General features: G+C 37.2%; 1 protein-coding gene across 4 annotated transcripts in view; it reads left to right on the plus strand.

The window, feature by feature from the left end:
* The window catches only part of LOC127453652 (zinc finger and BTB domain-containing protein 7B-like), a 44449-nt gene extending 32064 nt beyond the window's left edge, over positions 1-12385 (plus strand). For all 4 annotated transcript variants that reach the window (XM_051720212.1, XM_051720213.1, XM_051720211.1 and 1 more), the window contains one exon: positions 9703-12385. In XM_051720212.1, coding sequence (XP_051576172.1) covers positions 9703-10270 — 568 coding nt within the window. In that variant the 3' untranslated portion in view covers positions 10271-12385. The remainder of the gene's footprint in view (positions 1-9702) is intronic.
* Positions 12386-12975: the final 590 nt, after the last annotated feature.

Here is a 12975-nt window from a genome sequence, read left to right on the forward strand (position 1 = left end):
AAACAAAATTATTATTAATAATTTAAAAAGAATGTTTGTCCCCTGATTTCATGGCATTGGTGTTATCAATGTTACAACTTTATTTTTGTTTTTAAATACAATATTTGTGGGAAATATTTTTTAAGGTCAAAGTTCAGAGGCTGCTTAAATAGCATATAGTGATTTTTCCCAGCATGTTAAGTGATTAATTCACATTTTAACTAATATTTTCACACACAGATATTTGGTGTTGTACCCCACTGAACCCTCATTAGTGTTAACTTCATTCGTGAAACAATTAAATAATAAAAGAAATAACCGCCAAATTGTCCTTTTATGAATAAGAATAATGTCAACATGTTACAGAATATTTAACTTCAGCGATTATAGGCAAAAACCTGAACTGAAAATGTCAATATTTTGTAAGTTGGAAAGTCAAATTATTTTTGAGAATGACTCATTTATAATTTGGGTCAGTTCCTCACATAAATCTGTGTGACTTTAGAAAACATAAAACACAGCACGAGTCATATGGACTGTTTACAGACACAGTTATTCCCTTGTGTTTACAGACGCAGTTATTCACTTCTGTTTACAGACGCAGTTATTCACTTGTGTTTACAGACACAGTTATTCCCTTGTGTTTACAGACGCAGTTATTCACTTCTGTTTACAGACACAGTTATTCACTTGTGTTTACAGACACAGTTATTCACTTGTGTTTACAGACACAGTTATTCACTTCTGTTTACAGACGCAGTTATTCACTTGTGTTTACAGACGCAGTTATTCACTTGTGTTTACAGACGCAGTTATTCACTTGTGTTTACAGACACAGTTATTCACTTGTGTTTACAGACGCAGTTATTCACTTCTGTTTACAGACACAGTTATTCACTTGTGTTTACAGACGCAGTTATTCACTTCTGTTTACAGACGCAGTTATTCACTTGTGTTTACAGACACAGTTATTCACTTGTGTTTACAGACGCAGTTATTCACTTCTGTTTACAGACACAGTTATTCCCTTGTGTTTACAGACGCAGTTATTCACTTCTGTTTACAGACGCAGTTATTCACTTGTGTTTACAGACACAGTTATTCACTTGTGTTTACAGACACAGTTATTCACTTCTGTTTACAGACGCAGTTATTCACTTGTGTTTACAGACGCAGTTATTCACTTGTGTTTACAGACGCAGTTATTCACTTGTGTTTACAGACAGTTATTCACTTGTGTTTACAGACGCAGTTATTCACTTCTGTTTACAGACACAGTTATTCCCTTGTGTTTACAGACGCAGTTATTCACTTCTGTTTACAGACGCAGTTATTCACTTGTGTTTACAGACACAGTTATTCCCTTGTGTTTACAGACGCAGTTATTCACTTCTGTTTACAGACGCAGTTATTCACTTGTGTTTACAGACGCAGTTATTCACTTGTGTTTACAGACACAGTTATTCACTTCTGTTTACAGACGCAGTTATTCACTTGTGTTTACAGACGCAGTTATTCACTTGTGTTTACAGACGCAGTTATTCACTTGTGTTTACAGACAGTTATTCACTTGTGTTTACAGACGCTGTTATTCACTTCTGTTTACAGACACAGTTATTCCCTTGTGTTTACAGACGCAGTTATTCACTTCTGTTTACAGACGCAGTTATTCACTTGTGTTTACAGACACAGTTATTCACTTGTGTTTACAGACGCAGTTATTCACTTCTGTTTACAGACACAGTTATTCCCTTGTGTTTACAGACGCAGTTATTCACTTCTGTTTACAGACGCAGTTATTCACTTGTGTTTACAGACACAGTTATTCACTTGTGTTTACAGACACAGTTATTCACTTCTGTTTACAGACGCAGTTATTCACTTGTGTTTACAGACGCAGTTATTCACTTGTGTTTACAGACGCAGTTATTCACTTGTGTTTACAGACAGTTATTCACTTGTGTTTACAGACGCAGTTATTCACTTGTGTTTACAGACGCAGTTATTCACTTGTGTTTACAGACGCAGTTATTCACTTGTGTTTACAGACAGTTATTCACTTGTGTTTACAGACGCAGTTATTCACTTCTGTTTACAGACACAGTTATTCCCTTGTGTTTACAGACGCAGTTATTCACTTCTGTTTACAGACGCAGTTATTCACTTGTGTTTACAGACACAGTTATTCACTTGTGTTTACAGACGCAGTTATTCACTTCTGTTTACAGACGCAGTTATTCACTTGTGTTTACAGACGCAGTTATTCACTTGTGTTTACAGACGCAGTTATTCACTTGTGTTTACAGACGCAGTTATTCACTTGTGTTTACAGACGCAGTTATTCACTTCTGTTTACAGACGCAGTTATTCACTTCTGTTTACAGACGCAGTTATTCACTTGTGTTTACAGACGCAGTTATTCACTTGTGTTTACAGACGCAGTTATTCACTTGTGTTTACAGACGCAGTTATTCACTTGTGTTTACAGACGCAGTTATTCACTTCTGTTTACAGACACAGTTATTCGCTTGTGTTTACAGACACAGTTATTCACTTCTGTTTACAGACGCAGTTATTCACTTCTGTTTACAGACGCAGTTATTCACTTGTGTTTACAGACACAGTTATTCGCTTCTGTTTACAGACGCAGTTATTCACTTCTGTTTACAGACACAGTTATTCACTTGTGTTTACAGACGCAGTTATTCACTTGTGTTTACAGACGCAGTTATTCACTTCTGTTTACAGACACAGTTATTCACTTGTGTTTACAGACGCAGTTATTCACTTGTGTTTACAGACACAGTTATTCACTTGTGTTTACAGACGCAGTTATTCACTTGTGTTTACAGACACAGTTATTCACTTGTGTTTACAGACGCAGTTATTCACTTGTGTTTACAGACGCAGTTATTCACTTGTGTTTACAGACGCAGTTATTCACTTCTGTTTACAGACACAGTTATTCGCTTGTGTTTACAGACACAGTTATTCACTTCTGTTTACAGACGCAGTTATTCACTTCTGTTTACAGACGCAGTTATTCACTTGTGTTTACAGACACAGTTATTCGCTTCTGTTTACAGACGCAGTTATTCACTTCTGTTTACAGACGCAGTTATTCTGCGTCTGCGTCTGAATAACTGCGTCTAAACAGAAGTGAATAACTGTGTCTGTAAACACAAGCGAATAACTGTGTTTACAGACGCAGTTATTCACTTGTGTTTACAGACGCAGTTATTCACTTGTGTTTACAGACACAGTTATTCACTTGTGTTTACAGACGCAGTTATTCACTTGTGTTTACAGACACAGTTATTCACTTGTGTTTACAGACGCAGTTATTCACTTGTGTTTACAGACACAGTTATTCACTTGTGTTTACAGACGCAGTTATTCACTTCTGTTTACAGACACAGTTATTCACTTGTGTTTACAGACGCAGTTATTCACTTCTGTTTACAGACGCAGTTATTCACTTCTGTTTACAGACGCAGTTATTCACTTGTGTTTACAGACGCAGTTAATCACTTGTGTTTACAGACGCAGCTATTCACTTCTGTTTACAGACGCAGTTATTCACTTGTGTTTACAGACACAGTTATTCGCTTCTGTTTACAGACGCAGTTATTCACTTCTGTTTACAGACACAGTTATTCACTTGTGTTTACAGACGCAGTTATTCACTTGTGTTTACAGACGCAGTTATTCACTTGTGTTTACAGACGCAGTTATTCACTTGTGTTTACAGATGCAGTTATTCACTTGTGTTTACAGACGCAGTTATTCACTTGTGTTTACAGACGCAGTTATTCACTTGTGTTTACAGACGCAGTTATTCACTTGTGTTTACAGACGCAGTTATTCACTTGTGTTTACAGACGCAGTTATTCACTTGTGTTTACAGACACAGTTATTCACTTGTGTTTACAGACACAGTTATTCACTTCTGTTTACAGACACAGTTATTTCCTTGTGTTTACAGACACAGTTATTCGCTTCGTTTACAGACACAGTTATTCGCTTCTGTTTACAGACACAGTTATTCACTTGTGTTTACAGACACAGTTATTCACTTGTGTTTACAGACACAGTTATTCACTTGTGTTTACAGACACAGTTATTCACTTGTGTTTACAGACACAATTATTCACTTGTGTTTACAGACACAGTTATTCACTTCTGTTTACAGACACAGTTATTCCCTTGTGTTTACAGACACAGTTATTCGCTTCGTTTACAGACACAGTTATTCGCTTCTGTTTACAGACACAGTTATTCACTTGTGTTTACAGACACAGTTATTCACTTGTGTTTACAGACACAATTATTCACTTGTGTTTACAGACACAGTTATTCACTTGTGTTTACAGACACAATTATTCACTTGTGTTTACAGACACAGTTATGCGCTTGTGTTTACAGACACAGTTATTCACTTGTGTTTACAGACACAGTTATTCACTTGTGTTTACAGACACAGTTATTCACTTGTGTTTACAGACACAATTATTCACTTGTGTTTACAGACACAGTTATTCACTTCTGTTTACAGACACAGTTATTCCCTTGTGTTTACAGACACAGTTATTCACTTGTGTTTACAGACACAATTATTCACTTGTGTTTACAGACACAGTTATGCGCTTGTGTTTACAGACACAGTTATGCGCTTGTGTTGGATAGTGAAGTGCGTTTTAAAGGAGCACAGTGTAATTGAACATCAGTTTCATCATGAATGAATCAAGAACTGTTAATGTGTAGTTAAAGATGCACATTGAGATGTTGTACTTGTAATAAGTGATTAACTTAATGAATAAAATATTTTAATTAAAATGAACAAATAAAGAATTAGTTTTAATGACATCTCGAGCATAGTCCTTAAAAACAAATAAAGTCCTTGAATTGAACTTTGAAGCATCTTTACGAACCCTGTCAGAGTGCCTACATGCAGAGGTTTATTCATGGGAAGGCAGATTATTTATTTTTTTAGGGCTGTCAGTTGATTAAATCAATAAATCATATTTCTGGCGCTAATGTGACGTCTCAGTTTGATAATTTGTTCAAATTTGCCTCTAAATATATTTTGTCCTTTCCAAATATAGCTAAACTTTGAATAATAAATCAAACATATATAACCTACAGCATTCTTTAACACGCGTTTCATTCATTGATGATATTTCATACCAGTTGAGATTCAACGATTGCAAATGATTTTTCTTTGGATAAATATCCCAGATGTATTTATTTATAAAAACATAAGCTGTTATCTTACTCTGGCCATGCTTTTAAAATCACCCAGAACAGAATGAAGCAGTTGTATTATCAAATGAAATAAATAAATAACTGCGCTAAAATATATTTAACCACACTACATATATTGAATCTATTTCAAACGTTATAACTCATTATTATTAGCAGCTCTTATGCATTTGCATTGATAAACAGTACTTATCTGTGAAACAGTGACACAATTAAAGATTAAAACATACATTTAATAAAAACAGGGTGATGCATGCGTTCATCGCGTCTCTCCTCCCTCACACATGGAACATAGCTGTGACTGAAGCACGTATTTAATTCAAAGAGCACCGCTGGTGCTGACACCCTTTGTCTCCTTCCATCTTCTGTCATTGTGTTTTGAGCTGATCTGTGTTTAAATGTCTACTACAGACCTCCGTGTGAGGAGAAATGGTCAAATGCACTTGGCTTTAGTATATACCGGCCATTCTCAGATCGGCTCGGGCTGAATTAAAGCTCTGAAAACTTTTCTGCCACTGAATTTTGAAGAAGCAGTAATGTTCAGAATATCTCTTCTCATATCTCTGAAAAGATCCCTACTTTAAAATCCTCTTTCGAACACTCATTTTAAGTGGCATAATAGGAACTAGGCAACTATACCGCATGTAAACACATTCAACCGGAAACTAGCGAGCCGCTTTATTTCAAAGCGGAAGTACGTCATGAGGCTCAGTGCAAGTAGTCTATAAAGACTGAGTTTTTTCTTTCTTTCTTACCCAAAATTATCATATTGCTTCAGAACACATGGATTAAACCACTGAATTCGTATGGATTACCTTTATTATGCCTTTATGTGCTTTTTGGATCTTCAAAGTTCTGGTCACTATTCACTTGCATTGTATGTTCTAAAACACATAATTAATTCTTTCGCAATAATTTCATTTGTGTTTCACATATGAGGGTGAGTAAATGATTATAATTTCTGAGTTAACAATTCCTTTAACCCTTGTGTTGTGTTCGTTTGACACATTTTTGTGTTTCCGGTCAAAAATGACCGGCCCACTAAAATTGTTAATAAATCTCTCATATTGCATATTTTATCACAAGATATTGCATTAGATCTTTTTATCGACTTCTTTTTTACTCATTATGACCGGTTTTGTACTTTTTTTTTTTTAAATATATATATTTTTATATTTAGAAGGATTCGTTGATCTAAGCTCATACTGGGCTAGTGGGGGGCACTCCCTGTGGAAAACAACAAAATAATAATTAATAATTACATTGTAAAGCTGAACTTTACAATGCATATATCTCATCCTACCAATTCTTAAATAATGCTTTTTAATATGCTGAAAAATAAGAACTGTTTCATTCTCATCATTTGCAAATTTGTTATCACAACAATAATATTCAGAGTTGGTAAAAACATAAAAAAGATGAGATAGTCATGTGTTATATATCGTTGGAAAGGTCACAATGTGTAAAATGCAATGAGCTAATTTGTTTCGCTCAGAGGTCAAAGTGCAGTGAGTTTTAGTGTATAAAATTCCCACAGACACATATTAAGAGGAGTGTCTTTTGTCACATTTTTCTTTATTATTCTCGAAACATACACATAACACAGACAATGACATAATGTAACTTACAGCAGACTTGATGAACAAAAAGGGCGCTCAACACATATTGTGTTTGTGTGTGTGTTGTGTGTTTGTGCGTGTGTCCACATATGTGCTCATCTAAAGGATTGTGATGCTCCTGAACACTCAATATTTCTGTATTTTGTCGTCTAATACATTCATTTCCAATGGCTGGTCATTTTTTATCAGGAACACAACAAGTGTAACAAAGTGAAATAAAACCAAACAAATGTAAAGAAAATGTGTTTTCAAATACCATATGTGAACAAAGTCAAGGAATTTTATTCCAATTGGATTAAGTAAAAAAAAAAAATTGTAAGAAAAAAATGTTTTTTTTTTTACCAGAACACAACATAAGGGTTAAAGGAATCAGAATGAACTTTATTGCCAAGTATTCTTACACACATACAAGGTGTCTTGGTGACAGAAGCTTCCAGTACACAAACAATACAACAACAAGACAGAGATAATAAAAAATAGAATACAAATACACAATAAGACAATATATATATATATATATATATACACACATATGTACAAATACAAATATGTTATATACAGATAGTGCAAGGGAATGTAATGGCAGAAGAGGTAGGATATGTTGGATAAATATAAATAGACTAAGCTGTGTATTGCACATAATTATTGCTCAATGGGGCAGTTTTAACTGTTCATGAGATGGATAGTCTGAGGGAAAAACTGTTCCTGTGCCTGACGGTTCTGGTGCTCAGAGCTCTGAAGCGTCAGCCAGAAGGCAACAGTTCAAAAAGGTAGTGGGCAGGGTGAGTGGGGTCCAGAGTGATTTTACCAGCCCTTTTTCCTCACTCTGGAAGTGTATAGTTCTTGAAGGGAGAGCAGGGGGCAACCAATAATCCTCTCAGCAGTCCGAACTGTCCTTTGTAGTCTTCTGATGTCTGATTTCATAGCTGAACTAAACCAGACAGTTATTGAAGTGCAGAGGACAGACTCAATGACTGCTGAGTAGAACTGTATCAGCAGCGCCTGTGGCAGGTTGAACTTCTTCAACTGGCGAAGGAAGCACAACCTCTGCTGGGCCTTTTTCACAATGGAGTCAATGTGTGTCTCCCACTTCAGGTCCTGTGAGATGGTAGTGCCCAGGAACCTTAATGACTCCACTGCTGCCACAGTGCTGTTTAGAATGGTGAGGGGGGTCAGTGTTGGGGTGTTCCTCCTAAAGTCCACAATCATCTCCACCATTTTGAGCATGTTCAACTCCAGGTTGTTTTGACTGCACCAGACAGCCAGCTGTTCAACCTCCCTTCTGTATGCAGACTCATCGTCATCTCGGATGAGGCCGATGACAGTGGTGTCATCTGCAAACTTCAGGAGCTTGACAGAGGGGTTCTTGGCGATGCAATTGTTGGTGTAGAGGGAGAAGAGTAGTGGGGAGAGCACACATCCCTGGGGGGCACCAGTGCTGATTGTACAGGTGCTGGAAGTGAGTTTCCCCTGTCTCACAAGCTGCTGCCTGTCTATCAGAAAGCTGGTAATCCACTGACAGATAGACATGGGAACAGAGAGTTGGTGTAATTTATTCTGGAGTATAGCTGGGATGATGGTGTTGAAAGCCGAACTGAAGTCCACAAAAAGGATCCTTGCATATGTCCCTGGTCTGTCTAGATGTTGCAGGATATGATGCAATCCCATGTTGACTGCATCATCCACAGATCTGTTTGCTCGATAAGCAAATTAAAGGGGATCCAGAAAGGGTCCAGTGATGTACTTCAGGTGGGCCAACACCAGTCTCAAATGATTTCATGACCACAGACGTCAGAGTGACAGGTCTGTAGTCATTAAGTCCTGTGATTTTGGGTTTCTTTGGGACAGGGATGATGGTGGAGCATTTGAAGCAGCAGGGAACTTCACACTGCTCCAGTGATCTGTTGAAGATCTGTGTGAAGATGGGGGCCAGCTGGTCAGCACAAGTGGGTGAAACACCATCTGGGCCCTGTGCTTTCCTTGTCTTTTGTTTCTGGAAGACCCGGCACACATCCTCTTCACAGATCTTACAAAATAAAAACGTGTATTATTTGAGCTGTAGCATTTTTACGGGCGTTTTAGGTTTGCAGTATTACTTTGTCATGGTAACAAAGTTGTAAAATTGTCTATAACTTCACACAGATGTGGTTAGTAAGTGATTTTATCACAGTATTATCATGTTAACACACATATTGTTTATGTCTTGTGTCTATACTTTTGAAACAGTGAGTATTTTAATGTTTACAGATTGACCCCATTGACTTCCATTGTAAGTGTCTCACTGGAAGATTTTTTTTAAAGAAAAGGGGGGACGAGTCGAAATTAATTTTTGTGCTAATCAACATTGAAACAAATGCTGTCGATTGAACTTAACTTGTACTGAACCCGGAATATTCCTTTATGTCGACAATGTGTGTGGACATATACCTTAAACAGTTTTCCTTTATTGGGGTAAAGTAATAAATGGACATCAAAAGCAGAGAATAACACGATTATTTCAAATCTCATGTAAATTAGAGTTTCTTGCGTTGTCAGATTTTTTGAATAAGCTGATTTCTTGTGTTTGTGTACATGTAAAGATGCTCACTAAATTCATAAAATATATCTTTCATAAAACGGGTTAAACTGTTTGAATCCGTGTTTCTTGTTTACAGAGTGAGACACAAAAACATTGCTATGGTTATCTCTATGTCAGCCATCACAATTTCGGGTATTGTTTCCTGTCTTCTGTAAACACATTTAGGAAATTCATGCATGCATTTAAATGCGGTTATCACTTCCAAAACTTTATCTTTGATCTTTATCAGTTCTTTTGTTTTCTGTTTCTTATTCACTCTCTCAGGAATGACAAGCTGAAGATCCACATGCGTAAACACACAGGTGAGCGGCCGTACCTGTGTCCCAGCTGCCCCGCCCGCTTCCTGCACTCGTACAATCTGAAGAACCATCTGTCGCTGCACAGTGGAGATCGTCCTTTCGAGTGCCCGCTTTGCCACAAGGCCTTCGCCCGAGAGGACCATCTACAGCGCCACAGAAATGGCCACAGCTGTCTTGAGCTCCGAACCCGTCGCCCGCGCTATGGAACAGGGCCAGAACCCCGAGCCTCCCCACCCTCTGATTCATTCAGCCTTCATCAGCACCCCAATCACATGAGTGCAGTCGCAGCTGCGCAGCTCCTGTACCCACCAGACCCCGATGGCCACAGCATGCCAGTGCAGGGTGTGCCACTGCTGGGGGCGGCCAGGATGCCCTACCCTGAGCTGCTGTGGCGGGTGATTGGGGGGGCAGCGGTCAAAGTGCTGGATAAAGGTGAGGAAGGCTCGTCTCCGCATAGGAACGTGCCAGTTATGAATAGTACAAGGGAGCATGAAGATGAGGACGAGGATGCCGGCAGGAAGGAGGAAGAGTGATAATGCTGGAGTGTGTGTATTTGTGTGTGTGTGTGTACCATCGTATATCAGTTAGTCGCATCTATTTCTGTTCATCAGAACTCCATGCAACAAACTGTAACATTTATATGACAGCAACTCAACACAATACAACTACAAACATTGGAAGCGGTGAAACGGTTTGGAACTGTTCTAATAGTACTTTCTCCTGTATTTTGTTTAATTTGTCATGTTTACATTGTTTTTGCAGTATGTATGAATCCAGATTGACCACTTTTAGAGATTCATCAATGTAGAATTGTTTATGTTCTGTATGGAGAAATTTATGATGTTCATGCTATGCAAGATTTGAACATGAAAGAGTGATTGAACAAATCAGGCAACAAATAAATAAAGAATTAAAAATGAAAATTAAGCACGTAGAGGTGACATAAAGACGTGGCCTTCTGTCTACGTTACATTTTGCCACCTACAGGTGATGACAGGTGCTCAGGGTATCATGAAGATGAATTGCTTTCTAGTGAAGAATTAAATGTAGCTTTTTCTCTAAATAAATTCAGTTTAAAACATTTCATTTTCAAAAGATAGAATTTCCTCTCATACTGAAGATTACGTTTAGTTTGGAATGAATTGAGACATTAGAGATGAATTTTTTTCAGAGTGAAACTGGACCAGTTCTTACACGTTTGAGGACTTGTGAATCTCAATAGGAAATGTTTGTTGGTTTTGGTTTACGTTTGTTCTGTTTTGAGTTTGAGAAGCTGAAATTAGAGGAATGGTTCTAGTTTTCCTGTGCTACTTTTCTTTATAAAAGAAAAGGGAAGATGAGAAAAAGCAGGATGGATAGTTCTTGTGTATACTATTCTATTTATTTATTTGTTGGTTTGATATTTATTGTAGCACTTGGGTTATTCTGCATTTTCCATATGAAGCTTCTCATATGCTTCTAACAGAGTCTTAAGTTGTTTTATTTTTGCTTTGGCTGGTGACTGTAGTCAGTTGTCTCCTTAGGCCTGGTCTAGGATCAGTTTTGCCTTTTTTCTCGTAATGGCCTCAGGTAGATGCAGTGTGACGTCTGATCTCTGGACGGCGTTCGCATCCCATTTAACATCACTGTACGTGTGTAAAGTGCATGTAAACGTTCATGTGCTTTAAAGAACTGATGGGATATTCTGCAATCTCGTCTGTATGCAAGGTTTTGCACGTTAAAGTAAAATCCCCTCCAGTTACGGGCACAAAACACAGAATGAGTAAAGGAGGAGCTTTGCCTTTTTGATGCAAATGCAATTAGATGTTTTTGGGGAAAAAACAATATAAAAACTGTAATATAATCAATTAATCATTTGCATTATATGGAAAATGAGTCTATAGCTTTAGCCGCCTTAATTTCGCTGTAGGAGAGCATTTTGGCTTTTTGATCAACTCTTTAAAGCAATTATAATGTATATGAGAGATACTGGAAGCGTGTCGGGATGCATTCTGGGAGTTTGAGTCTTTTGTTTGTTACTGTACTGCTGACAGTAGGGAAACTACCCAAAGAGGTTTATTTGCACTAAAATGGGATTTTGAAATACTTTCTTATTCATTAGCCACCACATATGATTGTAAATTGAAAAAAAACTCTGTATTGTAATATTAAGTACTTCTCAAAAATTGTCTATCTGAAATTTATGATGTAAAAAGGTCAAACTGCCTTGGTTAAATTTTTTAGTTTATGTTTTTTGCAACTAATTCTCAGGAAATCGTGATCCATGCACTAAGTGGTTATGCAAATGTTTGGTGAAATATTAATTTATTGTATATATTTGTGCTTGGAAATATGAATAGCCCTGTTAGGAAGAAAAGCCTAGTTTCCTTACACTCATCTTTTAAATAAGTCAGTTTTTTAGTAATCGATATGATTGAATCCGAGTTGTTTTATATGAAATGATCTGTTTGCTCTGTTCTTACTGTAGAAGTGAATGTATGGATGGGTGCTGATTTGGGCTCTTGTGTTTTTGGGTGATGGGGCTTCTGGTGAAACCCCTTTCAATCAGGGATACATGTTTTCTGTTAGTAAAAAATGTTCTCAGAGATGGTAAATCATTTCTCCTATTGTACAAATAAAGAGCAAATAAACAAAGATTTATGTACAGATTGTGCTGCCTTACTTTTCTTTCCACCTTATGTTGATATACTCTTATAGTTTTATAGTGAATTTATCCTTTTGCAGACAGTAAATGGATAACCTGCAAATAGAGCCCAACAGTCTGGTTCCGGAAGTCAAAATCCCATAGGTTTTTCCATAGACGAATCGATTTTCAATGATAACTTATGAACGTTTAAAGACAGACCTACCGTGAGCTCTGAGGTTGTTCATTGATGGTATATACTTCTGTTGAAGACATTAAGTCTGTGTTACTTCAACTTCATTTGTAAAAATCGTGTTCAGAATTCCTGGTGAAGAACTACACTACCCATGATCCTGAAGAGAGATCCACCAATCAGAGAACCACGTCCAACAAAGCTTGCCAAACAAGTCAACAAGCGACTGCCAACTCTAATGACACAAAGTTGATGCAATCAAGTTACCCTCCCTACACCCTCAAACCACATATATATTTGTATATATCTGAATATTTTACAGTAAGCCTACAATATATTGTTTCTATAATTCTAATCAACCACTTTAAATCAATAGTTTTATCTAACTTTTTTTTTATTATTCGATTACATCACTCACAGTG

The sequence above is a fragment of the Myxocyprinus asiaticus genome, chromosome 16 (assembly GCF_019703515.2).
Source record: "Myxocyprinus asiaticus isolate MX2 ecotype Aquarium Trade chromosome 16, UBuf_Myxa_2, whole genome shotgun sequence".
Lineage (NCBI taxonomy): Eukaryota > Metazoa > Chordata > Actinopteri > Cypriniformes > Catostomidae > Myxocyprinus > Myxocyprinus asiaticus.